Source organism: Nannospalax galili, unplaced genomic scaffold, assembly GCF_000622305.1.
Source record: "Nannospalax galili isolate Female #2095 unplaced genomic scaffold, S.galili_v1.0 scaffold32, whole genome shotgun sequence".
NCBI classification, from domain to species: Eukaryota; Metazoa; Chordata; class Mammalia; order Rodentia; family Spalacidae; genus Nannospalax; species Nannospalax galili.
This window is the reverse complement of record NW_008335297.1, coordinates 8,551,721-8,576,673: the sequence shown is the minus strand read 5'-3', so window position 1 is coordinate 8,576,673 and position 24,953 is coordinate 8,551,721. Positions and strand designations below refer to the sequence as shown.

Sequence of the window (24,953 nt, the reverse complement as noted above, 5' to 3'; positions counted from 1 at the left end):
AAGGTTAGTTCCACCAGTCTGGTACTTTTAATTATTGTGTATAATGTAGATAAATCTTGAGCAAAGACCAGTTGTTCTCAGATAAACCTTACCTAGACATATATTTCTTGATCTGCTATGTATAATTTGTCAGCAGGTTGTAGGAGTAATATGGTTCCCTCTGGTTTTCAAAACTAGCTAGGCATTGTTTATCTCTCGCATTGTCTCACCCCTCCATCCACAATATGGTGGTCATAGATGTATTAATTTGCTTTCTTCATTTGACAAAGTACCCTGATAAAAGCAACTTAAAAGAGAAATAGGTTACTTTAGCTTAGAGTTTAACATTACAGTCCATCATGGTAGGGAAGACATGGTGGTACCAATTTGAAGCAGTGTTCACAGGATATCTGCAGTCAGGGACCAGGGGGAAATGCATGCTGGCCATCAACTCCAGCCCATAGAACTCCAGCCCATAGAATGGTGACACCCAATTTAAATTGAGTCTTCTCACCTCAGTTATCGCCTCTTGATAATCTCTCATAGACATGCACCGAGATTTGTTTCTTTAGTGATTCTAAATTCTATCAGGTTGTCATTAAGATTAACCATCATGGTATTAAGTTTTAACTGTGTCATGATTCTCCAGAGCCATGTGATAGTTAGCTATGTTTAAATATCCAGCTTTAAGAAGGGGTAGAAGATGAAGATGATCTGATGATTAGTAGTCATGTGGCATAAACCTGTGGTAGAAGATGGAAGGTATCTGAATGGAACCATGCATCGGTTTGTATTTGTAATGTCTACTTTTTCCTTTGGTAAAATGGTTCATTACCCATTTCATCATCCCCCTGGGGAGCGTATATGATTCTCTTCTCAGCACATTAGTGTTTTCCACTGTCCAAATCTAGTGACAGAGCCTTTATGGCCTTCGTGGTGGCATGCTGCAGTTCACCCCTAGTACCCCCAGTGATGCTTCTCTCCTAGGATACTTAATATGCTTGCATGGTGACCTCTTTTCTTTCTAAAACACCACATGTCTTGTCCACCAAATTTCTGAAAGGCCCACTTTGGAAGCATGCAGAGCATCATGTTGGCGGCTACCATGGAGTAGGTCCATGGTCATATCCCCCCAATCACATCTGTAGTGTAGTCATAAAGAATCTAATGAAGAGGACATAATCCACCACTTTCCTTTCGTGAATCTGGCTAAATTAGCAGGCACAGCAACAATGGTGTCATTTTTATTCATCTTGAATATGGGTTTGACACTAATGTTACCCTGGTGGTGGTGGTGATGGTGGTTGTGAGAATCAATGGATTATGAAAATCTTTTTAGGATTGAGATGGCTTCCATATCCAGGAGGGAAAGAATTCTTACTAAATTTTCATTTAAAGTGATGCCCATTAAGATGGCTCAGCAGGTAAAGGCACTTGCTATGAAGGCCTGATGACCTCAGTTCAGTACCTGGAATACACATAAAGGTAAACAGGAAGAACCAATTTTACAAACTTGTCCTGTGTCCTCTATGTGCACACTGTGGACATGTACTCCCACACAGGCACAGTATACTAATAATAAATAAGCAAAAAATTTAGAATGCGTTTATCTATTCCTTCCCTTCTGAAAGCATTTTTTAAGCAATGTTTATGGCTAAGATTTGATTTTCTGTGTGCTCATCTGCCTTTCTGTCCACACAGCTGTATTCATGAGATGGTGGGCTAATCCACCTGTCACTCAGATATGGATGGTAATGGCATAATGCAGTTGATGGTAGAATTTTCGACACCATCCAGAGCATCCGAACTTTCACTGCCATGACTGAATGACATCCTTATCAGCAGAAAGGAACAATTATGCCAAATCCATTTCCTGGTTCAGATAGTGAGTCAGGGTGGCAAGAAGTTCTCACTAGGGACAATAGATGAAGGGTTTGCAAGACCTTCATCCACATCTTTTGATTTTCTGTGACTCTGTACTTGAAAATAAGATGTAATAATAATAATAGTTATAAGATTAAGTTCTGGGATCTGAATTATTTTAGAACATATTTTATCACACATCCTTGATATGAACTCTAATAACCTGCATGGTGGCCCTGAAGCCCTTTATCAAAGATAATGTTAGTGTCCACACATGGAGCTATGAGCTGCACTGAGGGAGTTACAGTTTTAGACCATTTATGACAGTGGGAGGCACATGATGAGAACACGTAATTATATTGTATTGATTGGCAACTTCACCATCATCAATAGCATTCTCTCCCCTGAGTTCTGGATCTTAGGGTGGTAGGAATAGGACTCTGACTTTCTGGTAACCTCCAGCTTTACCTGGGATACTATAGGTGTTTATCAGATTGTTTCAAAAACACTTAGTGGTTGAATAGTTCTACCACAACCCTCACACATGCCAGGCTTCATCTGAACAAATAGATGTCAGTTGTACATAATAGAAATGAATACTTGGATTGAGCCATATTTTACCACTTCATAGCATTAAATGTTATACTTTCTTATCTGAGAAGTGGGTGCGCTAAAATTGTTCAGTAATAGAGCTCCTGTGCAGATAAAGTTAAAGGATACGCTCCTGTTCCTAGGTGGTATTCAGGGAATAACAGATGTTGTGGCTGTTGCTTGAGTTAATAAACGGCAATAGTCAGCATATGTAGCTATGTCATGTACAGATAGTTGCAACTTACACTCTCTGACTTTGTGGCAAGAAATCCTACAGTGCAATAATGGGAGGTTCCAGTGCGGACCATTTATTCATCAGTGTAGAGCAACAGTGGATGGTGTTGACCTTGATTTAGGTGTCTTGGTGTGCTGAGTGTGTCAGAGCATGTCTCTGTGTGTATATAGCCTGAAAGATGAGCTTGGGATGCATTTCTCTATCAGATAAACAGTGCGTGCGTGCGTGCATGCGTGCATGTGTGCGTGTGTGTGTGTGCATGCATATGCCTATCCCATGATAAGAACCTTCAGGCTTGGGCTGGAGAGATGGCTTAGTGGTTAAGAACACTGGCTGTTCTTATAGAAGACCCGGGTTCAAATCCCAGCACCCACATGGCAGCTAACAACTGTCCATAACTCCAGTTCCAAGGGATCCGACAACCTCTTCTGTCCTCCTCGGGCATTGCATGACATGGGTGCACTTACCTACATGCAGGTAATACACGCATACACATAAAATAAAAGTAATAAATGAAATATTCTTTTAAAAAGAACCTTCAGGTCATGGAGACAAAGGCATAGAGAGGCGATTCCACACTCAAAGAACTTAAATTGTAATCAGACTCAGTTCCTTGCACATGCTAGGCAAGTATTTTACCACTAAGTTATCACCTTAGAAAACTTAACTGGATTTTTTTTTTTTTTGTATTTTTTTTAAATGTCGAGACAAAGTCTTGCTGTGAAGCCCATGCAGGCAAAGAACTGTACTCAACTGAGAGTATAGGACTGTGCCAGCATACTTGGCTGGATATGATTTTTAAAGGAGACAAAGCCCTCTGTGTCCTTGGAACATTGGTGGGCAAGGTGAGAAAGCCCTCCTGCTAAGTGCCTAATGCTGTTGGTTGGGAATTTCACTTGTTCTAGAACTGCTAATTTTTTAAGTAAAACATATCTTGCCTTGGAGAAGTCACCTCTGAAGCAACCATCTCTAGGTTCCTGACTTGAGCAAAGTGCCATAAATATTTGATTGTCACTAACTTTTAAGGAGTGGAGAAAAACAACCTCTACATTGCCTTCTGTAACTCCAAATGGAAAAATCGGGCTAGAACATTTTGCAAACATGACACCTCGTCTTTGCAAGCCTGCCGCCCACTCAGGCGGTTTGTGTTTCTGGGGCTGCTGTTTGTCAGCCGTGGTGCGATGGCTTCTGTCCTCTGTGGAGCCTGGGGAAGTCAAATGAAACAAATTGCTTTCCCTGAAGTCTGTGGTGTGGATTATTGTTGTCTTTTCTATTGGTTTGTTGTTGTGAACTGCTGACCACAGGGCAGCACCCAGTTCTCAGTTTAAGAGCTGTTTTTCCATAAATTGGAATTGCTAGTAGATTAAGTTTTGCATATTGGCCACAGTGAGGTTAGATTAGAATTTGTTTCAGACTGTCCAAAAACATAGCATGTGAGTATGATAGGTTTTGCTAACCTTTACTAATTATGAGTTTTATGAGTATGGGGAACTTCATCCCACTTGACCAAAAGGATGCATATACATCGAGTTTGTATTGAATGAGGCAATGTAGGCAAGCCTTTGTTGAATTTTTCCATCTTAAATGCTTAAAACAATGATTGGTTTAGTTAGTGCTCAATTAAATGTTTTCTGGGCCGGAGAGATGGCTCAGTGGGTAAAGTAAAAGCTGTATAAGCCTGAGAACCTGACTTTGGATCCCCAGCACTCACACAAAAGCCAGGCATGCTGGCACATGCCTGTAACTCCAGCACAGAGGGATGAGGGGGCCAGTGGAGACAGGCAAAATCCAGAGGCTTACTGGCTATCCAATATAGCCCAAACACTGGGCACTAGGTTGAATGGTATACCCTTTGTCAGAAAATGAGGAGGAGAATGAAGGAAGGTAGCCAAACAGATCATTAATGTGCACATACCCATGCATACAAGTGACCACATCTGTATACATGCGTGCATATATCATGCACACACATTGTCACATAGAGGGATGGTTTCTTGTAGTCATCACCCCCACCTTGACCACCATAATCATAATTATCACCACCACCATCACCACTACCATCCTCATTATCACCACCACCACCACCATCACCATCCTCATTATCACCACCACCATCCTCATTATCACCATCACCATCCTCATTATCACCACCACCACCACCATCCTCATTATCACCATCACCATCCTCATTATCACCACCACCACCACCATCCTCATTATCACCATCACCATCCTCATTATCACCACCACCACCACCATCCTCATTATCACCATCACCATCCTCATTATCACCACCACCACCACCATCCTCATTATCACCATCACCATCCTCATTATCACCACCACCACCACCATCCTCATTATCACCATCACCATCCTCATTATCACCACCACCACCACCATCCTCATTATCACCATCACCATCCTCATTATCACCACCACCACCACCATCCTCATTATCACCATCACCATCCTCATTATCACCACCACCACCACCATCCTCATTATCACCATCACCATCCTCATTATCACCACCACCACCACCATCCTCATTATCACCATCACCATCCTCATTATCACCACCACCATCACCATCTTCATTATCTCCATCACCTTCACCATCACCATCCTCATTATGACCATCACCACTACCACCTCTATTACCACTGTCATCACCAGCAGCAGCAGCAGCAAACCCTCATCCTTAACTGTGATTATCACCATTACCTCTGCTGTTGCCATCACCATGACCATTCTCATCTTTCTTACCAACGGTAGTGTTTTTTTCATGTCGATTCAGTAACAGGAATTCCTTGGTAAGACGAGATTAGGTTAAAATTCCACTCCTTCCATTGGCTAATGATTAGTTTGCCTATAGTAAGAGATAGATTTTCACTCTAAATGAGTTGTCTTATCTGTAAAAGAGGCTGTAACATTTACCTTGTGGGAACTGAACATCTCAGTGTGTTTGGGCCACATCAGATGAGGGTCCCACACAGCTCTTCTCTCCCTGTGTTCTTCAGAGTTTGTGGAACTGAAGCTAAAAGGGGCCAATTTTACCCTAACAATGGAATATGTATATGGAAGTACTTTCTAGATAATAAACACATTCCTGCTGATTTTCTCTCCCCAAAAGCATCGTAAAAGTCTCATGGGAAAGAAGAATCTATATCACTGTTTGCCTTTTGTGAATAAAGGACGTGTGGTACACAAAGACTATCTGGTTTGCCCACAGCTCCACCCTGCACTCTCAGCATTTGACTTTGATCCCGTTTGATAGCATTGATGAAAAGTTAGATGGTAACAAACACTAGATATTGCTTAGCATGGTGTTTTATCATTTTATGTATTCTTTTGCACAATTCGTTAACATTGCAAGCTAATTTGCCTACATAAAGTTTTCATGAAGCAAAACTAACTCTGTTCTTTTCCTATGTGGTGCAGTTTACTTCACCTAAAGTATGCTGGTGTGGGGTTGGAGAGAAGATGACTCATTCGGTGAAGTGCTTGTCATACAAGCATTAGAACCAAAGTTCAGATTCCCAGTGCGTGTGTAAAAAATCAGCACAGTAGCACATACTGTGACTTCAGTTCTGGGAATGTGGAGACAGGTTCTGAGACTTGCTGGCCAGCCAGGCTAGCTGAATCAGTGAGCTCCAGATTCTTTGAGAGACCCTGTCTCAAAATAAGATGGACAGTGATTGGGGAAGATACCTAGCATCACTCTCTGACCTCCACATATACATGCGTGCACACACACACACACACACACACACACACACACACACACACACTGGCTTGATAGCCACATACATGGTTTATATAGCATAAGCTATCATACACACAATTTGAAAGATGTAACCTGTGCTCCCTTTGTACTGTGACTCAAAATGCTCGGGAGCCCTGTGAGCCCATGCCTGTGCCTGGATCCCACCCTCAGAGATTCTGAGATAGCAGATTTGTTGTGATGTTTTGGAATGAATCCTCAAGTTACTGATGAGCCGGGGGCCACTGTCCTATTGGTTTCTTCTGTTTGCTTCTACCAGAAAGTCTCTATTTTGGTGTTTGGTTACTTATTTATTTATTTTAGCATTCTTATCATTCCCAAGGAATTTGTCTTCCTCGGCTTCTCTCCTCCTTCTAGGTTGGAGGACAGAAGTTTGGCTTTGTAGTTATCAGTAAGGACAAACCACTCTTGGCTCTTCACAGGAGTTGTTGTCCCTACATGCTGAGCTGGAGTCTGGCAAGGACAGGCCTGGGTTCTCTTGAGTAAGCAGTTCAGAGAAAGGAACCAGTGCATCCTTTTCAGGAACCTGATTGGCTGCCGGTTTTACCACTGATTGCCTGATGTGTTGGAGAGGTATGGCTGGTAGAAAATTTAAGGATAACAGGGACACTTTTACCCTAGATTTTCTTTCCAATGCTAAAGAACTGGACATTAGAATTCTAAATAGTCACCTAGGGCCTTGTTGAGCTCATACCTTCAAGACAGCAGTCAGGAAGACTCAGTTCCCTCAGGCTTCCTCTTTGGCCCTCATCTTCTCCTCCGTCACTTCAGAATCCCCATCCACTCCCTTCATTCAAACAGGAGTTCCTTTCATAGCTAAAAGTGTTGGTGATAAGCAGCTGTCCACAAGAAAGGTGGGCGGGACCCTTGAAGCCATTCCTCCAATGAGCAAGAAAGACATGACAAAATGTAACTGACATTGTTTTGATGTTTCCCACAGGTTGTTGTGGTTTTATTAAAGGAAGAACCAAGTATCTGCAGCTTTAGACCAAGGGGCTAGTTTGGGTATTGAATCTGCTTCACTGATTCATGAGGGAATGTGTTACAAGAGATTCGAATTTTGCTCATTGGAATAGAAGATAAAACAATAAGCTGGGAAGAGACAGAGATTAGAGCAAATGAGGCAGTGGGACCCTGTAATTCTCTTTCACCACATGTGTCATCACTGAGGTTTTGTGATTATTATTTTTTTTTTTTTTGTGGATTCCTCCAGCAAAAGTCTCTTGCCACACTGTGTCGTTATCTAAGGTACACAGGGACAGGAAGGGTTTTGCAGTTGATACCATTTCACTAGATATGAGCAAAACCATCCAATCATTTAACACACACCGCAAGCCTGGCTCCCGATGCTTCTTTGGTTGCAATTGGATTTTTAATGTCATCCTCACATTAATACCATGAGATTACTCTTCATGGTTTCTGTTTCACAGAAGCCAGTGCTGATATTCAGAGTGTTGCAACAACTTACCTAAGACCACACAGCCAGCCTGCCAAGAGCTAGCAGTGACAGTAGCTTGCAATTTACCACTTACAGCTTTCTTATAAACCCATTTGTTCTCATGCTTTTTTCTGTGTGTGTGTGTGTGTGTGTGTGTGTGTGTGTGTGCAGGTATACATGGGGGAAGGAACTTGTGCCCCTGTGTCTGTGCACATGCGCACACTGTGCATGCTAAAAGACAACCTTGGGTGTCATTCCTCTGGTCCTATCACCTTGGTTTCTTGAGACAGAGTCCCTTATTGGCCTAGCATTCGCCAAGTAGCTTAGACTGGCTGAGCCATGAAACCCAAGAATCTGCCTGTCTCTGCCTAGGCTTTTTTTCCATGGGTTCTGGGGAAATAAACTCCAGTCCTTTTGTTTATCAGGCAAGCACTTCACCCACAAAGCCGTCTCCCTAGCCCTCTTAAGGTAGATTTTAAGTTTACCTGTGGCCATCTCTTGATCTCTTTGAGCCTCTTCATCGCTCTTCTATCACTGCTACCCTTACCTGTAGCCCCAAACATTTCCCCTTCCTCTCTTAGAAAATAAAATAGTTAGTAGCCAACTCCCCAGTGCATTTCATAACTTTGCATACCATATATTTAGTTTAGTAATGAAAATTTCTAGCTCCAGGCAATGTATAGAATAGCATTTATAATGTTTTTTAAATAGCTATTAGTGTAGTGAAGCTCTCCTTCTGCGTGTGCATGTGTGTGTGCCTGTGTGTGAGTGTGGTGTGTGTGTGTGTGTGTATGTGTGTGTGTGTGTGTGTGTGTTCCTTCCCCTACATAATCATCTGCTCAGTGGTGCACTCTGAAACCCAGAACAGCAGCCAGAGGAGGAGCGAGCTGTGATTGATGGGCCAGGCCTCCCTTGCAGAAGAGTCCCATCTGGGGCTGGTTTTAGGAGCAGTCAGATGTTGAGGGGGAGGTCAGCCAGGCAGCCTCAGCTCCCCCTCCGCCACCACCCTGATCATCCTCGGAGTGCCCAGTGCGCACACCCTTACTCCTCACCGAGGCTTGCTTTGGGCAGATGCTCTGTGGTGTGGGACTAGAACAGCTGCTAAGTTTATGGAGGAGACAGCATGCAGCATGGTGCAGCAGGTATTTGGAATTTGTACTCGAAACTGTGATTGAATGAAGCAGAAGCTTTGCCTTGTGTTTGCTCGTGTTACGCCCGGGCTTCCTGGAATACAGAGTCTGCATCTTGAGTCATGCCTGGTGAAAGGAGACGAATATCAGTCGTGTGTGTGTGTGTGTGTGTGTGTGTGTGTGTGTGTGTGTGTGCGCGCGCGCGCGCACATTTATGCATGGGGGCAACAGACGTACTGTGTATGGATCTGAGCTTGTCCTGGGATCAGCAGGTTAATGGTGTCATTTTGCATTTTTCCTCTTTGTTCCATTGCCCCTGGGGCATGATGCAGTTTAGCTTATTTCAGTTCAGCACTAGAGGTTCTCTCTGAATATGCACGGTTTCCTGTCAGAGAAGTGGATCAGACCAGACCCAGCTGCTAAACTCGAGTAAAACAAACTGTCAGCACAACTGAAAACTGCGAGCAGCTGCTAGGGATGGATAGGTTTCTCCAGAGAGTTTACCTTGGGGTGTGTGTCTGTGTGTCTGAGTGTCTGTGTGTGTGTGTTTGTGTGTGTGTGTGTGTGTATGTGGTGTGTGTGAGATCAGGAGGGTCTTGGCAAGAGCAGCTGCTTTCCTAGGCCATGTGGAGAGCTAAAATCTGTGTACTTATTAGATCTTGACAATTCTTGTGTACTTCTTATGTTGACTGAAGGAGTCTGGGAAAGGGCTTAGGACAGGAAATATGGACAGATATATTCCAGAAGCAAACAGAAAAGGGCCAATCAAGAATTTGACTATTAGAGATGGGGGAAGTGTGCATGCACAAACGCTCATGTATGTGAGTACACGTGCCAGCATGCAGGAAAACACTTGGTTATTTTCAAGTCTGTCTACCTTGGCATTTGTGAAAATCAGGCACTTTTCTTTCTCGTGGTCAGGCAGTTACTCTGAAAAGAACAGACCACAAAAAGGGAAGAAGAATAGACCATTTTGTGGTGTGCCACGTAAAGACACTCAGCGAAAAATGTGTTCTGCATTAGTTTCTGAGCCAAAATATTTTGCCAAGTCAGGTTGGCTGCCATGGCTTTGTCCCCTTGTTAGTTCTCTAAAAGAACTTTTAATAAACCACTGAGAGTGGCACATAGGAGAATCAGGGTGTATCTAGGCTTGGGGGGTTGTGTAGCATAACAGCAATAGAAGCAATTCCATCTCCTGTGCCCACCTCATAGAGTGCTGAGTGCCCATGAAAATTCTCTGTGCATCTAAGGCATGGCTCTGTGAGTGTGTGCACACACAAAGCTAAATAGATTACAGTGTTTGTCTTAAAATAGCAATAATATTCTATTTCATGCTTCAGTAAAATACTTAAATTGAAATGACTTTTTTATTGTTGTTTTTTGATTTTAGGAATAAGATTTGGTTGCATCTTAATAATCCTTTTGCTCTCAGTAACCAAGTAGAAGGAACCTACTGGGGCATCCTGGGTAATGCCAGGCTCCTCATCATCATGCATGTTTTGACTTGCTCTGATTGATGGAGAGGTTTGATGTATAAGACGAAGGAAGTTTCTTCTATATTTTGCTCATAAGCCTTACTTATTTCATGCTTTTCCATCGCTCTGCTCTGCAGCAATTGTAGGTTTTAAAACATGAGATCCTGACCTCTTCCCACCCACTCTCCCCCTTTCCTTATATTTAGCAGCAACCCAAAAATGTCTTGGCAGTAGAAATTGAGTGTTAAGTTTGCAGAAGCTCTTGGAGCACTTACTTGGTGATGTGGGGGATCCTGGCAGAGCGGAGTCACCTCCCATCAAGGAGGGACACCCACAAGCATCCTGACTCTGCAAATACCCAGATCTGACTGTTCCATTTACATAGGGAAAGGTGGGGGGCTTGGCATTGGTAGAGAAGAAAGAGGCAGTTTCTGCAAACGAGGGAATGTACAGCCATAACACTCTCACTGGTTTTACCTGTCAGTGTCACCTATTGGAAATGGCTTTAGTTTTCTACCAGAATTTTTTTTTTTTACCTGTCCAGGACTTTCCCTGACCTGAAGTAGAAAAAGTGCCCTTACAGTTCATGTAATTTTCTAAGAAAATATGTTTCAACCTAAGCTAGGAATCTAGGAGCATCACTGGGGAGGGAACAAAGGCATCCCTCAAGTCATTTGAAGGTGAAAAATAATTCCATAGGAAGTACAATGATCTTAATTAAATATTACCTGTAATTAGCCCAAAGTGCAAATGTTGGGAATATTAATTAGGGTCTCTCTGGAGCGGCTGTCGGTGTTAATAAGTATCTGCAGGGGATCCTGCCAACATCTGTTTGAGACCTTCAGGTACAGATGCAGCCAAGAGCCCTATGCATGTACCTGGATGTCAACTGTTGGGTGCTTGGTTACCACTGCTTGGTTCTTAGAGCTCGGCTCTCTGTGTCTCCCAGAGTAGCACAAGTCTTGAGAGACACAGGTGCTTTGGCTCCAAGGGCACTTTTATCTGGTCCTGGCCTGTCCTTGGACATGTTCAGCGGACTCCACAGCAGATGAAGCCAGGCTTCAAACTTGACATGATGCAGAAGTTACTGATGCCGCTGTTTCACCAGGTGGCCAAGGTGACATCCTGCATTTGGGAAATAGAATTGCAGGCATCTTTACTTCAAATACTCAACACCTGACCTTCCCAAAGAAGGAGCAAAAATAACTTTGGGGGGCATCATACATATATAACAGAGACGGTGTGTTTATTTCCCAGATAGAAACTGACCTCCCCAGCAGCTGTCTTGCAAAATGGGAGCTAAAAGATTTTCAACTCCTGGATTTCCTATAAATGACCTGTGCTCTCGATCTTGAATGATTTTCCTTCTCAATTCTGAGATGAAATATATTTATCTGTGAAATTAAGCGGTCTAAGAGGTCTAGTACATACAGAGCAGGAAATGTAGACCTCAGTGTTCTTAGCATTTGGGGCCCATAAATAGTCCTTTGAGGAAAGGGACTGGTTATACACAGGATGTTGGGCAGCATGGAACGTACCCAAGAGTGAGATGCTAGGACACAGCTTTACTGAATCCTGACAACCAAAAATGTCTTCAGTCATTGCCTCGCCTCTCCTGGGAGTATCCATTGCCTGTTGAAGAACAATTGACATAAACCACCATGCCTGAAGTGAAAGGCAATGTTGCTTAACTTGTGTTCTGAGCACCAGTGAATAGAAGGGGCTGTCTATATATATAATGAATGTGTCTGTGTGTGTGTGTGTGTGTGTGTGTGTGTGTGCCTGCCTGTGTGTGCCTGTGTGTATGTGTGTCTGCCCATGTAAGGTTACAAATCAGATATCCAGTGAAGGAAAGATAATTCCTAGAAGTGATTCTGACTTACTCGCTGTACCATCATTATTACCAATGTGCCAATGCACAGGACCAACCAAGATCACCCCTCTGTGGCTTAGAATGCCTCCCTGTTCCTACATCACTACTGGCCTCACAACCTGCCCAAGCTCTGTGTGCAGTGCCATCTCTGTAGCTGGTGTTCCCACATCTAATGCTATTCTGCCACAGCCACTAGAGAACTACTTCTGCACAGATCCAGAGAGCAAATTCTTGAGGCTTTGAGGACCATACAGTCTCTTGTCACAACAGCCCAATTCTGTCCTTGTTGTGGAGAAGCAGCTGTAGAAAATTTGTAAACAAATGAGTCCATTTATTGGTCTGTGTCACAATAAAACTTTATTAACTAAAGCAAGCAGTGGGCCAGGTTTGGTCCATATGTTTTCTAAGCCCTCTCCTCTTTCTCTCACCTCATCTTTTACTACCAGATTAAGCTTTAGAGAGCCCGGAGTTCAATTTTTCAAGCATCCCCTCATTTGGCACTGGTTTATAAATGTCACTTAGGAGCTAGCATGTTACTAGAGATCAGGGATTGGACAGGGAATGTAATGTGATTGTCTCCTGTGTCCTCGTGTCCTCAGGGAATTAACAACGAAATAAAGCAGCCAATAGCAGTCCTAGGAGTCAGTTGTTCTGTGGCCTCAGGCAGGACTGGGGCTGATGAAAGGAGGTCTAGAACCTGAAAAATGTGGTATTTACTAGGTGTGGTTGGAATCTGAAGTGTCCTCTCTGTCTCACATATTTGAACACTTGGTCCCCCAGATGGTGGCTCAATTTGGGCAGGCTATAGCACCTCTATGGGGTGGGACCAAGATGCAGGAAATAGGTTCCTGCAAGGGGTGGAGGCAGGCAGGCAGGCAGGCAGGCTTTATATGTTATAGTCTGGCCTGGGTTCTTGAATCTCCTGTTTCCCCATTTGCTTAAATGCTAGCAAACTATTTCACACTCCTGTTGCCATGACAGAGAAACTCTCCCGGTTGCCATTCCTCCCCTGCCATGATGAGCTCGATCCCCTAAACCTCGAGCCAAAGCAAACGCTTCTCCCTTAAGCTGCTACTGCTCCGGTATATGATTCTAGAAATAAGAAGAGTGACTAGTGTACCAGGTAAGGAGAAAGCACCATGAGTATGAAGACTCAATGGTTTTGACAGGACACATTTCTTCTCCCTCAACCGACCCTGGACTGTGGTCGGGCATGGCCCTCTTCTTCCCAATAAAGAGTTCTCAGATCCTAGCAGGGGCCCCGGGTTGTATGGTCTAAGCTTAAGGGGCGGGCCTGTTCTCAGCATTTCAGTGACAAGCGGCTAGTCCTATGTGCTCTTGTAAAGAAAAAGGACACTGTGGCCTTTGTGTGACCATCTCTGTCATACTTAGGTCATTTATTCCCCTTTCTGTGGCCATGCTAGAGTTTTCTCCAGACTTATCTGTCAGTTCATAGATGGGTCAGGTTGTGGAGGCTGAAATGCTCGTTTGGATGGGCACCAGCTCAGGTAAATTCTCCTTTGGAAGAAGGGCCTCAGGATCCCGATGTTTGGGGCCTTTATGTCAGCCATAAAGAAGTAGTTTCACCATTAGATTTCTGCACCCAAACATACATTCCTTTAATAGCCCTAGGAAAAAAAAGCTCAAATGGTAACTGCCTAGAAGGGATAGGTAATCTAATTAGCTAGAATGTGGTGATCTTTTCTCATTGCTAACATGTATCAAAACATCAAGTTATCCATGTTAAATACATACACTTTTATGTTCTTGATAGCTTAACAAAGCTATTGTAAAAGAGGATGTGTATCTCCTTTCTAAGGAAAGCAAGTGGGGCTGCTTCTCACTGCCCATGCAGACAGATTCAGACTTGGGATGGGCTCCTCAAAAATTGCTGGTTTCATCTATTTTCCTCAGTTCCTTGGCGTTGTTTCATCCGGTGACCTCACCTGCTGACGGGTCTCCTTAAAGTGGCTGGCCACAGCAGCTCCAAGCTTGTAGTATTTCTACAATTGCCAAACACAATGTAAAGAAATCTTCATTGCAAATACTACCAATATCCCAGGGTGACAAGAAGGAAGCCTAAAACTGAAGAGTTTACTAACTCGATGGTCATGGACCCATTTCCCCACGATAACTGCCAGTGGCAACTTCTGATGGACAGCTGGTGTCACGTGGCTAGATCTAGTGGTAACAAAGAGTCACCAGAAGTCGGGTATATACCACCATTGCACACCATGGGCTGAGTGTGAATGCTCCCAAAAGGAAGCTGGGGCTTATCCTTGAAGAATCAAGAGTGTAAGCTGAGCAGAGACAGCAAATGTCCTCTGCTGGGCTTCACTGCTCCTGTGTAGCACCCAACCTCAGCCATGACAGAATGCTGCTGTCCCAGTGCCCCGAGAAAAGATGCTGAGAAGCAAATGAAGGAGGTGCACATTTTTAAACCCAGGGGCACGGAGGTGGAGAAATTTTCTTGAAGAAGAAAGAATTGGTGGGAATGTTTTTACTTATTCAAGGACTTTAACTTACCCTGTCTCCTTTTCTTCCAAGTCTCTCCAATATCATAATTAAGGATCATCTCTAAACAAAAGCACTGGTCGTGTTTGCACCTTGCTCAAATTGCTATAGCAGAATCTGTTGTCCTGTGTCAGCATCAGCATCACACACTGACGAGATGTGAGCAGTCCTAAAATGTGTGCCCTCAAATCTTTTCAGGAAGGCTAAAGTCACTCAAGTGTTTATTGAGCTTAGTTGCCTGCCTTCCTTCCTTCCTTCCTTCCTTCCTTCCTTCCTTCCTTCCTTCCTTCCTTCCTTCCTTCCTTCCTTCCTTCCTCTCTCTCACTCTCTGACTGTACTATTTCATCTCTTGAGAGCATGGAAAATTCGGACCTCAGGCTACTGTTTCTTAAGCTTTCTGCATGTGTGAAGCGTGGTGGAGTTACGGGGGTGGGGATGGAGGGAGGGAGATGTTTCCTGAAATGGAAACATTTGAATTCAGGGTTTTTAAAATTCTTTTGACTTGACTGTAATTACCATACTGCATGTTTAGGTTATAACTGAAGGGTGAATTGTTATATAATGTCCTGTGCTTATAAGAAAATAGAACAGGAATTTTAGGGAGCGAGATTGATCAATGAGGCTCGGAATAAAGTCCATTGTCTTGAAGAAAATGTCTGAAAAGGGTTAATACCACAGAGGGAGCTCTGTCTAAACTAAGATCTGAATTTTGATTGGTTGCTTTGTTAGTTTGGGGACTGTCACATATTTTCACACACCAAAAACACATGCATACACACAAAACAGTAGGGCCATTACCAGGACCCTTCTAAATTGAATAATAGTTTGATTAAATTCAGATGCTTCTCCCAAACACACACTCACACATTTATCATTCTTAGCACTGTATGTATCAAATTTGGGGCTCCATTGTGACCACAAATTGATGGTGACCTCTTCCAAAATTGAGATGAAACAAGGAGACTTTACAGGTTGGGTGCACCTAGAGTTAGGCTATTGGACTAGATGTCATGGGGGAAGTGGCTTCGCTATTGTGCCCCTCGATTTCTCCATATGTAAATTTGGAGTTATGATAATGGCCATTTGCTTGGCTGGGACAAGTCCATCTAGGGCTGGAGGCCTTGGGCTGGTACCTGCAAAGTGTGCTGGGACCAGAGGCCCTGGGCTCAGGGAAACAGCTTCTGTTTTGCACTCATGCTCACGGTCTTCTCTCTCCATCTTCTTTTGGTTCTTCAGGGTAATCAGGAAGCAGCAGCCGCCCCTGACACGATGGCTCAGCCTTATGCCTCAGCCCAGTTCGCTCCGCCTCAGAACGGCATCCCTGCGGAATACACGGCCCCTCATCCCCATCCTGCGCCAGAGTACACCGGCCAGACCACCGTCCCTGAGCACACGTTAAACCTGTATCCTCCTGCACAGACGCACTCGGAGCAGAGTGCCGCGGACACAAGCGCACAGACCGTCTCTGGTACCGCCACAGTAAGTGAGCACTGCGTCCTGGACCTGGAGGGTGCTGTCCCCAGGCAGGTGCCCCAGCCCTGCAAATGGGCTTGGGCCACATACCGTGTGCACCAAGAAATCTGGCAAACAAAGCAGCTCTAAGCCTCTCACAATACCGTCTTCCCAAAGGCTTCTTTAGTGACTGCGCTGCTTTGCTGTTCCTTACATCGTAACTTTTTCATTCGCTTTATTTATTTGTGAAGAGGTGCATTCATCTAGTTTCTAGTTCTCTAGCATTGCGTTTTCTACAGTGTCATCCCAGAGGAATGCATACTTTTAACTGGTTTCATGGAGATATAATGTAGAGGTCTGGAGCTGTAGCTTAGATGTAGAGCACTTGCCTAGCAAGTCTAAGTTCTTGGATTCAGTCTCTAGCATGGCAAAAAAAAAAAAAAAATCATATCGAACAACACTAATTTGCTCATTTTAGTTATATAATTTAATGAGTTTCCAGATCACTTACCCAGTTGTGAAACTATTGCCCAAATTGCCCAAATTGATTCTGTAACTTTTTTTTTTTTTTTTTTTTGGTCTTTTTGAGACAGGGTCTCCCTGTAGCCCCAGCTGTCCTGGAACTCACTATGTAGACCAGGCTGGCCTTGAACTCACAGAGATCTACCTGCCTCTGATTCTGTAACATTTTTATAACCCTTAAAACGAAATTTCTTCCCATTTCCATGTCAGGCCTCTTGATTTGGGAGAATGAGGTGGAGACTCATCTATATCATATCCATGTGTCACTAGCTGGTTTCTTTCTTTCCTTCCCTTCCTTATTTCTCCTTCCTTCCTTCCTTCCTTCCTTCCTTCCTTCCTTCCTTCCTTCCTTTCTTTTCTTTCTCTCTGTCTTTCTCTCCCCTGCCCCTTCTCACAATGAGCCCAGGCTAAGCTCAAACTCTCTATATAGCCAGGGATGACCTTGAGCTCCTGATCTTCCTGCCTCACAGGTGTGGGCAATCACAGATACAGGCCCCCATGCCCAGGTTGCCTAGTACTGAGGTTGGAACCCAGGCCCTCATGCATACTAGGCAAGCACTCTACCAAATCAGCTATAACCCCAGCTGTACTATCTGGATTTTTATTGTGCTAGTACATAAGAAAGGGGCCGGTGTGAAAGTGTGTTGATTGAGCAGAACTGTGCTGGACCTTAATATTAGTGGACACAAGCAGAAAAAGAATAAATGTTAATGGATTCAGTGGATTAGAAATAAGCAAGCAAACAGACAACTAAGACTTTATCACCTCTGTAAGCAAATCTAGTATAGTGGGCCAGTAATCAAAGATGACGCTGTGCAAAAATAATTACATTAAAATTAGCAGTGCTGACCTGTGACCCACCTACAATAATTAAACATCCATAAATTCATGCGGTACACACTCAGGAAAGCTTTTTCTGCAGAATTCTTCAGAGACTTGGGCTTACAAGGCATCTAGCATGGGGCATGTTGTAAGTATAAGACAATGCTGGCTCTTCTACTCTCAAGGCCTTGAAAGTCCAAGTTCTGATAAAGTCTATGTGTTGGACACATGATACATTTTGTGAAATCTAAGAAATCGCTGGGTAATTTTTGCTACTTAGCTCTTTATCTATCTGGGGGCCGGTTTTGGATATAGTCAAAGTAGCATACACTGAAATTTTCTACTGCCTCCTTCCCTCCCCATTTTTTTTTTTTTTTTTGCTTTGGATAGATGTTCTTGTCACATAAAACTGACCACCTAATGTACCTGGTTCCGAGGCATTTAGGAAACTCACAGTGACTGCAGCCATCAGCACCATCTGGCTTCCGAACATTTTCATCTCCCAGAAGTAAATTCCATTCTCCCCCTGCTCTGCCAGTTCTCCCTTTCCCCAGTGGACTGGTTGCCACCCTTCTGCTTTCTATGTGTATGACTTTGCATCTTATAGGCATATCACAAGATCAGAGTCTTACCTCTACAGCCTTCTCTGTCTGGCTGCTTTGACAGGGTCTAATGTTGCCAGGGTTCATTAATGCTGAAACAGCACTGGGTACACAGGCAACATGGTAGCGATGTATCTATCTGTAGAAGGTCCTTTGGAGTGCTTCTGTTTTCACTTATAGAGAACAGGGCTACTGTTGCCTTCTGGTATTTGATTGGTGTGCATTAGGGATGGGCTCACTAGATTGGTTTTCTAGTTTAGCAGGTGTTGTTTGTTGTGGTATTTACAACCAGGTATTCCAACCAACATGGAAAACAACACAGATACATACACATAGGTAAATAAAGAAGCAACCTGTGGTGTATACATTCAAAAATAATGCTCAGCAAGCAGTTCAAAGGGACCAAGATACACAGCCATAGGACCTGAGTAGGTTATGTTTGAACTTAAAAAGTGTTGAATTAGACATGATGTATTAAGCTGACTCTGAGAAGCTGGGGTTTGGAATAAGAAGAGCTACTGAATGACATAAATGGGATATCACATTGTAAGTTGAACCAGTGGAGCTTGAGGTAAGGTAGCCTGGATCCTGGATTGAGGACATTGTTGGCCTGGCAGTATGGTCAGTATATTATGGCTGGCCTAGGAAGATGCAGTTTTGGTACAGTGATGGAGAGAGACACTAGGAGGGGCAGGGATTTTGAACTGAAGAGGATGTAGAAGTAGAAAGAGATGCTGGGAGGATCAGAGTCAAGGACTACATGGGAGGCGTTGGAGGAGGGAGCTTTGGGTTTCTCCAGCTGTGGAGATGGGGAGAAAGAAAAGATAGCAGCAGAGGTGAAAGAAGTTAGAAAGCAGCTTGTACGCTGACTGATTTGGGTTCACTAGCGTATGCCAAGCCGCCAGCTATCAGGGGCACAGAGGGGCAGGAGACAAGATACAGAGAAGGCTGGTACAGAAAAGAAAGTGATAAGCTGCTTTAAAGAGAGAGAAATGGGATAGGATGACAGGTATTCCGATCACAGAATTTACCCCTGTCGGTAAAACAGGAAAGAGGAGACCTTTAATGTCTTCACAGCTTTATGAAATATAATTGCTATACAATATGTGTGCATCTTGAAAAATGTATCCTCGAATCAGTAGGTGTAGATGCACGTATGCATGAAACTTTACCACTGTTGACGTAATGAACACATCCATCATCTGCCACGCTTTGCTCCGCACCTTTATTATCTCCCCATTCCTAGGCATCCAACTGACCTGCTCCTTCTGCTCTAAGCTTAGTTTGCGGTTATTCTCACGTTATATCAAGGAAACAGCATTTTTGGCGCCTTGTTCCTGTTTTCTATTTAGCATGCTCATCTTTAGCTTTATCCACATAGTTGCATGTTTAAGTGACTCATTCTTTGCATTGTTGAATACTGTTTCATTGCATGGATATACCACAGTTTGTTTCTCCATTGACTTATACACAGGCATTTGGGTTGTTCTCCATGTTGAATCACTGAAAATAAAACTGATGTCAACATTGATAAGCACATCAATTTTGAAACAGAAGAAAAGCAAAAGTAAGTGTGTGAGGATACAGAGAAACTTGGACACCAAGGGAGAATGTGAGGAACACACTCTGTATGACTTCCATTTTTCAGCCATGGAAGGGACATCATCTACTGACAGAGAATGAGGAATCGTATTTAGAAATAAGGGAATGATTCTGAATTAGGACAAACACATTAGGAATATGCTCCTGACAATTTCTAGAGCATTTAAAGAACAGAGACTTTCTGAGTTTGGAGAAAGCGAATTCCGGGGGAAGACTGGAAGTTGGTTGCTTTGTCATCTCTGGCTGTAGTTAAGTGATGCACATTGCTGGGGGTGGGGGTAGCAGTAGAAGGAAGATGCTATTATAGATGGAAGCCTTTGGGTTTTGAGGACTTAGATTCTTCAGGGGTATTAGGGAAGCCAGTAACCAGAAAAGATAGTATGGTTTTTCTGATAAAATTATTAGTATAGTTTTCTCTCTCTTGCCAAAAGGGAAAATGCCTACTTTACCCATGACTTACTTTGTACAAGTGTGTATGTGCACGTGTGGGGGGGTATATGCCTGTGCAGAGGCCAGCAGAGGTTATCAAATGTCCTTTTCTATCATTCTCTGTCCTATTTGCTTTAGGCAGGTCTCTCCCTCAACCTAGAGGTTGCTGGGTTTTAAATCAAACTTTTCTGATCTAACCTTGCCTATGACGAGTTTACTTAAAGTTGTTTCCACCCTCCCATGTCTTTAACTGAGTTTGTTTTCTCTGTACCTCAAGTTCTACATTTCATATGGAAGGAGTTAAACCTGGAAATGGGTCAAAATGATGATTTCCTCAATGCTGGATACAAGTGTGTGCGTGCACGTGTATGTGGGGGTATATGCCTGTATATTAACAAAATGTTACCACTGAACACAGAATGTAGCTCAGTGGTAGAACACGTGCTTAGCATGCTCCAAAGGCTGAAAAAAAAAAAAAGAAAAGGTTAGTGTTGGGGGACCAGCTAAGTCATTTCCCATAGGCTTTTGTTACTCCTGGAATAACTTTGTCCTTTGACGTATATCCACGGTGCTTAATGTCATTTTAAGGACATTGTAGAGCCCATGCTTTCTTGAAGAAACTGAGTGGTTTGGCATAAGAGAAAACATCCACCCATCTGGTGGCCTCGAAGAACATCTAATATATGCACATGACTTAACAGAAAGTACAGACTCTGGAAAGGAAAGCAACATGCAACCCCCAGCTCCCAGCCAGAGCTAAGTAAAGCACAGGCAAAGCAACCTTACCAGGTCATTTCTACCATCCCCAGGGCCAAAATGACTCCCTGCAGGACATTTTCTGCTGAGTTTCTATTTCATGTAGGCTTCTAAACACTTCATGGATCTCAGTGCTGACAGGGCCATTGCTGTGTTCGCCCAGCTATTGCTCCTGACAAGGTATTTTACTCTTGACATATTATAATTAGAGATTTGCAAGTGGAGAATTTGCCATGTATCTCCAATAGCAACTTGACTTCTATTTTTAACACCTTTGCAGTCTGTTTAAGTCTCCTCCGCTTTATCTCTCACTCACCTCTGATGAAAGTATGTGGGTCCTGGAGCCAGGTCTCTGAGCCTTGTGCTTTATTGACAAGAAGAAGAGCAGTCTAAGGGGTCTCTACTGCTTCCACTGGGAGAGTTAACAGTATCTCCATACTTTATTAATACCTTTAGTCAGATGAGATTGACTTTGGGCCTTGTTCTCAACCTTTTGCATAATGGTTCTGGATTTTAAAGCCAACCAAATAGCTAAGGAACGGGCTAAGAAAAAAAGTATCTTTTTGTTCATTAGCTATTATGATTCAAACAATTCATACTTGTAGTTTAAAAAGTCAAACATTAATTATGTTTTATTTTCCTTATGGCTGAGTAAAATTCCATTATACCTATGTGACACATTTTCTTTATCCATTTGTTGATTGATGAACGTCTAAACTGGTTCCATTTCCTGACTATTGTGAACAGAGCAGCAGTGAACATGGATGTGTATGTATCTCTGTATCTCTGTGACATGTTGACTTAGAGTCCTTTAGGTGTGTACCTAAGAGTGGTACATATGTATATCTTGGTCATATGTTAGTTCTCCTTATAGTTTTGTGAGAAAACTGTACTGATTTCCACTGTGGCTACACAAGACTCACTAACTATGAATAAAAGTTCCTCTTTCTCCAAAAAGGGATGGAATTAGAAATAATTATGTTAACTGAAATAAGCCAGACTTAAAAAGACAATTACCATATGTTTTTACACATAGGCAGAACCTAGATTTGTATATGTGTATTCTGTGTTCATAAAAGTGCTTGAAAGGGGATTAGAAGGAGGGAGGAAAATATCTTCTGTTGGGAGGAAGAGAGGATAAAGGAATGAAGGTAATATGGAAACAGAAGGGGATGGGAGACTCTTCTGGGGAGAAAGATACCTGGGAGGAGGAGGACTGTGGTAGAGGGGGACCTCTTAGAACAAAGTACAATGACACGTATAAGTGAAAATGCCATAATGAAATCTGTTACTACTTTGTGTACTAGCTTAAAAATTAGTTTAAAATATATATTTAAAGTCAGTCATCTAGGGCTGGAGAGATGGCTTGGTAATAAAGCACTTGTGGTATAAATGTGAGAACCTGAATTCAGATCCCCAGTACCCATGTAAAAGCCAGGATTGACAGTGTGCATGTGTAGCCTGGTGTTTGACGCAGAGACTGTAAACCATGGAGGCTTGCTGGCCAGCCCAGGTGAGAGACCCTGTCTCAGAAAGAAGGTGGAGAGAGATTGAGGAAGATACTGGACATCGACCTCTGATTTCCACATATGCATGCAGAGTCAAGTACATATACACACGTGTATATACACACACACACACACACACACACACACACACACACACTCACACACACACACACACACACACTCACACACACACACACACACACACTCACACACACACACACACACACACTCACACACACACACACACACACACTCACACACACACACACACACACACTCACACACACACACACACACACACACACACACACACACACACAGTGGATCATCCAAAGCAACGGTTATCAAAGTCTTTTCTCCGCTTCCATAAATATTTGATGTAGAAGCAAGCCCAAGTCTCCATCTCTGCCTTGCTGTCTCTCACCTCTAGCTCTAGATCTGTCCATATTATTTGTTGCTAATTCAATCTTTATATCCTATAACCTTGCCAGCTCAAATTCTCAGATAATGGAGTTGGAATCCACTAAGCAAGCACTTCAGGACCTTTTACATCTAGAAGATCTCTCTGTATAATGCTCTGGAATCCAGCTCTAGCTTTTTTTTTTTTTTTTTTCTCACCTGCATGCATCATTACAATGGTGTGATGCAGATGACTTCTTCATCTCCATCGGGCTACAGAGAAGAGCTAAATACAACAAACATTGTGGTCTATCTCCTGTGTATGAATGTTTAAAAGGTTCATGAGGTTATCATGAAGATATTAATCAATTAGTCTGCAGAAGTCATGCACCAGTCAATTCGAACCTGGGGAAGCTGCTTGCCAATCACAGGGTCCCAGCAAACTCTCAGCACATGGCCATCCTGATTGTATGTGTCCGGGTGTGGCTCTCCTGTTTTAGAAAATAAGGAACCTTAAGGACATTTTGGCTTCACGAGAATGAAAACTTAGGTATACACTCATGGTTTAAGGCCTGTAAATGCTCACAGAATGCCATGTCAGGCATTCTTTCAAGTCATTTCATTTTGTTTTCCCAGTCTTTTGCTTTAGGGATTTTGTTTTGTTTTGCTAGAGACAGGGTCTTACTGTGTAGTTCAGGCTAGCCATGAACTCACTAGGTAGCGCAAGCTAACCCCAAATTCCTCAACTTTTCAACCACTGGGATTGTAGGTATGTACCGCCATCGACTTAGCTCTTTTAAGTGATAACAGTACCCCCCGTTTGCATTGGGAGATAAAAGGACAAAGAGGCTAAGGGTGTGAAAAGTTGGGAAGTGGCATAGATGAGCTTCTCCCCCAGGTCTTCTCATGTCAGTCCCAGGGCTTTGCTCAGTCTCCACTTGTTCTTCTGAAAAGTTTCTTAAATAACACCTGAAGGCCTAATGCCTGAGCCTAGAGCAACAGATGCAGGATCTTCCCCAATTCTGGAGCCATCATTCTTGAATACTAATTTAGGTAACCTGACACATCATTTACAGCCCTAGTCATTGGATTTGTTTTTACCTTTTTCTCTTTCCACCATTCACAGGATGAAAGATCTCGGGCCAGATGAGTCTTTTTGGTCTCATGATTCCCATCGTCCCCTTACTCCACATGGTCCTTTTAATCCTCCTCCTTTTTCCTTCGAAAGGCTGTCAGATGATGGATTATAGAATACCATGCAGATTTTTGTTTTGTTTTGGTTTTGTTTTTTGCTTTGAGGAAGATTTCAGCCTCATGAATTGCACTGAAAGTCTGGCTAAATTGTTGAGGAATATCATGTCTAAATCATAGCCTCAGAAATAATCATATTTTGCCAGTGAGTGTCAGCGTGTGCTCTAAGGAGTATATGTGAGCAACCTCAACTCATCTTCATGTTTGTTCACCAAAAACTACACAGACTGTTGTGTTTTCATGTTCAGTGCAGAACCCAAGGCAGGTACCTTGGTAAAGGCCCTCATAGCTAAAATGTAGGCACTGATGTTTGATCTCAGGCATGCCAGATGCAAAACCAAAACTTGTGCAAGCTGGAGGTCTCAGGGGCATCTCCAGACATGCTCAAGCATGCAAGCTGAGCTCTTCTAAGTAGATGGCAATTGCAGATGGGAATCCTCTGTGTGAGAATTACTCATGCCACCCTGGTGAGGGTCCTGGCAGACCCAATATTGCTATCTTAGGGTTTGCATTTGCTGGAGACCTGTGCCTTGAGAAAATTCCAATAACGTTTCAGTGTCTTCAAAATTGTCTTTTCAGATAACAGTGTTGCTGAGCTGCTTTGTCAACAGAGGTTTGCTTTACCCAAGATTCACATTTAATTTAAGGTTATAGGTACTGTCTCATGTTTCCTTGTGAGCCTGAGCCTTATGCTTCTGCCTCCTACATATGCTTTGCAATGCATG

The 24,953-nt window shown here is 43.1% G+C and overlaps 1 protein-coding gene across 18 annotated transcripts in view; it reads left to right on the top strand.

Annotated features, from left to right (window-relative positions):
• The window catches only part of Rbfox1 (RNA binding fox-1 homolog 1), a 383,510-nt gene that overhangs the window by 187,554 nt on the left and 171,003 nt on the right, over nt 1–24,953 (top strand). For all 18 annotated transcript variants that reach the window (XM_008829975.2, XM_008829968.2, XM_008829960.2 and 15 more), the window contains exon 2: nt 16,122–16,364. In XM_008829975.2, coding sequence (XP_008828197.1) covers nt 16,122–16,364 — 243 coding nt within the window. The remainder of the gene's footprint in view (nt 1–16,121; nt 16,365–24,953) is intronic.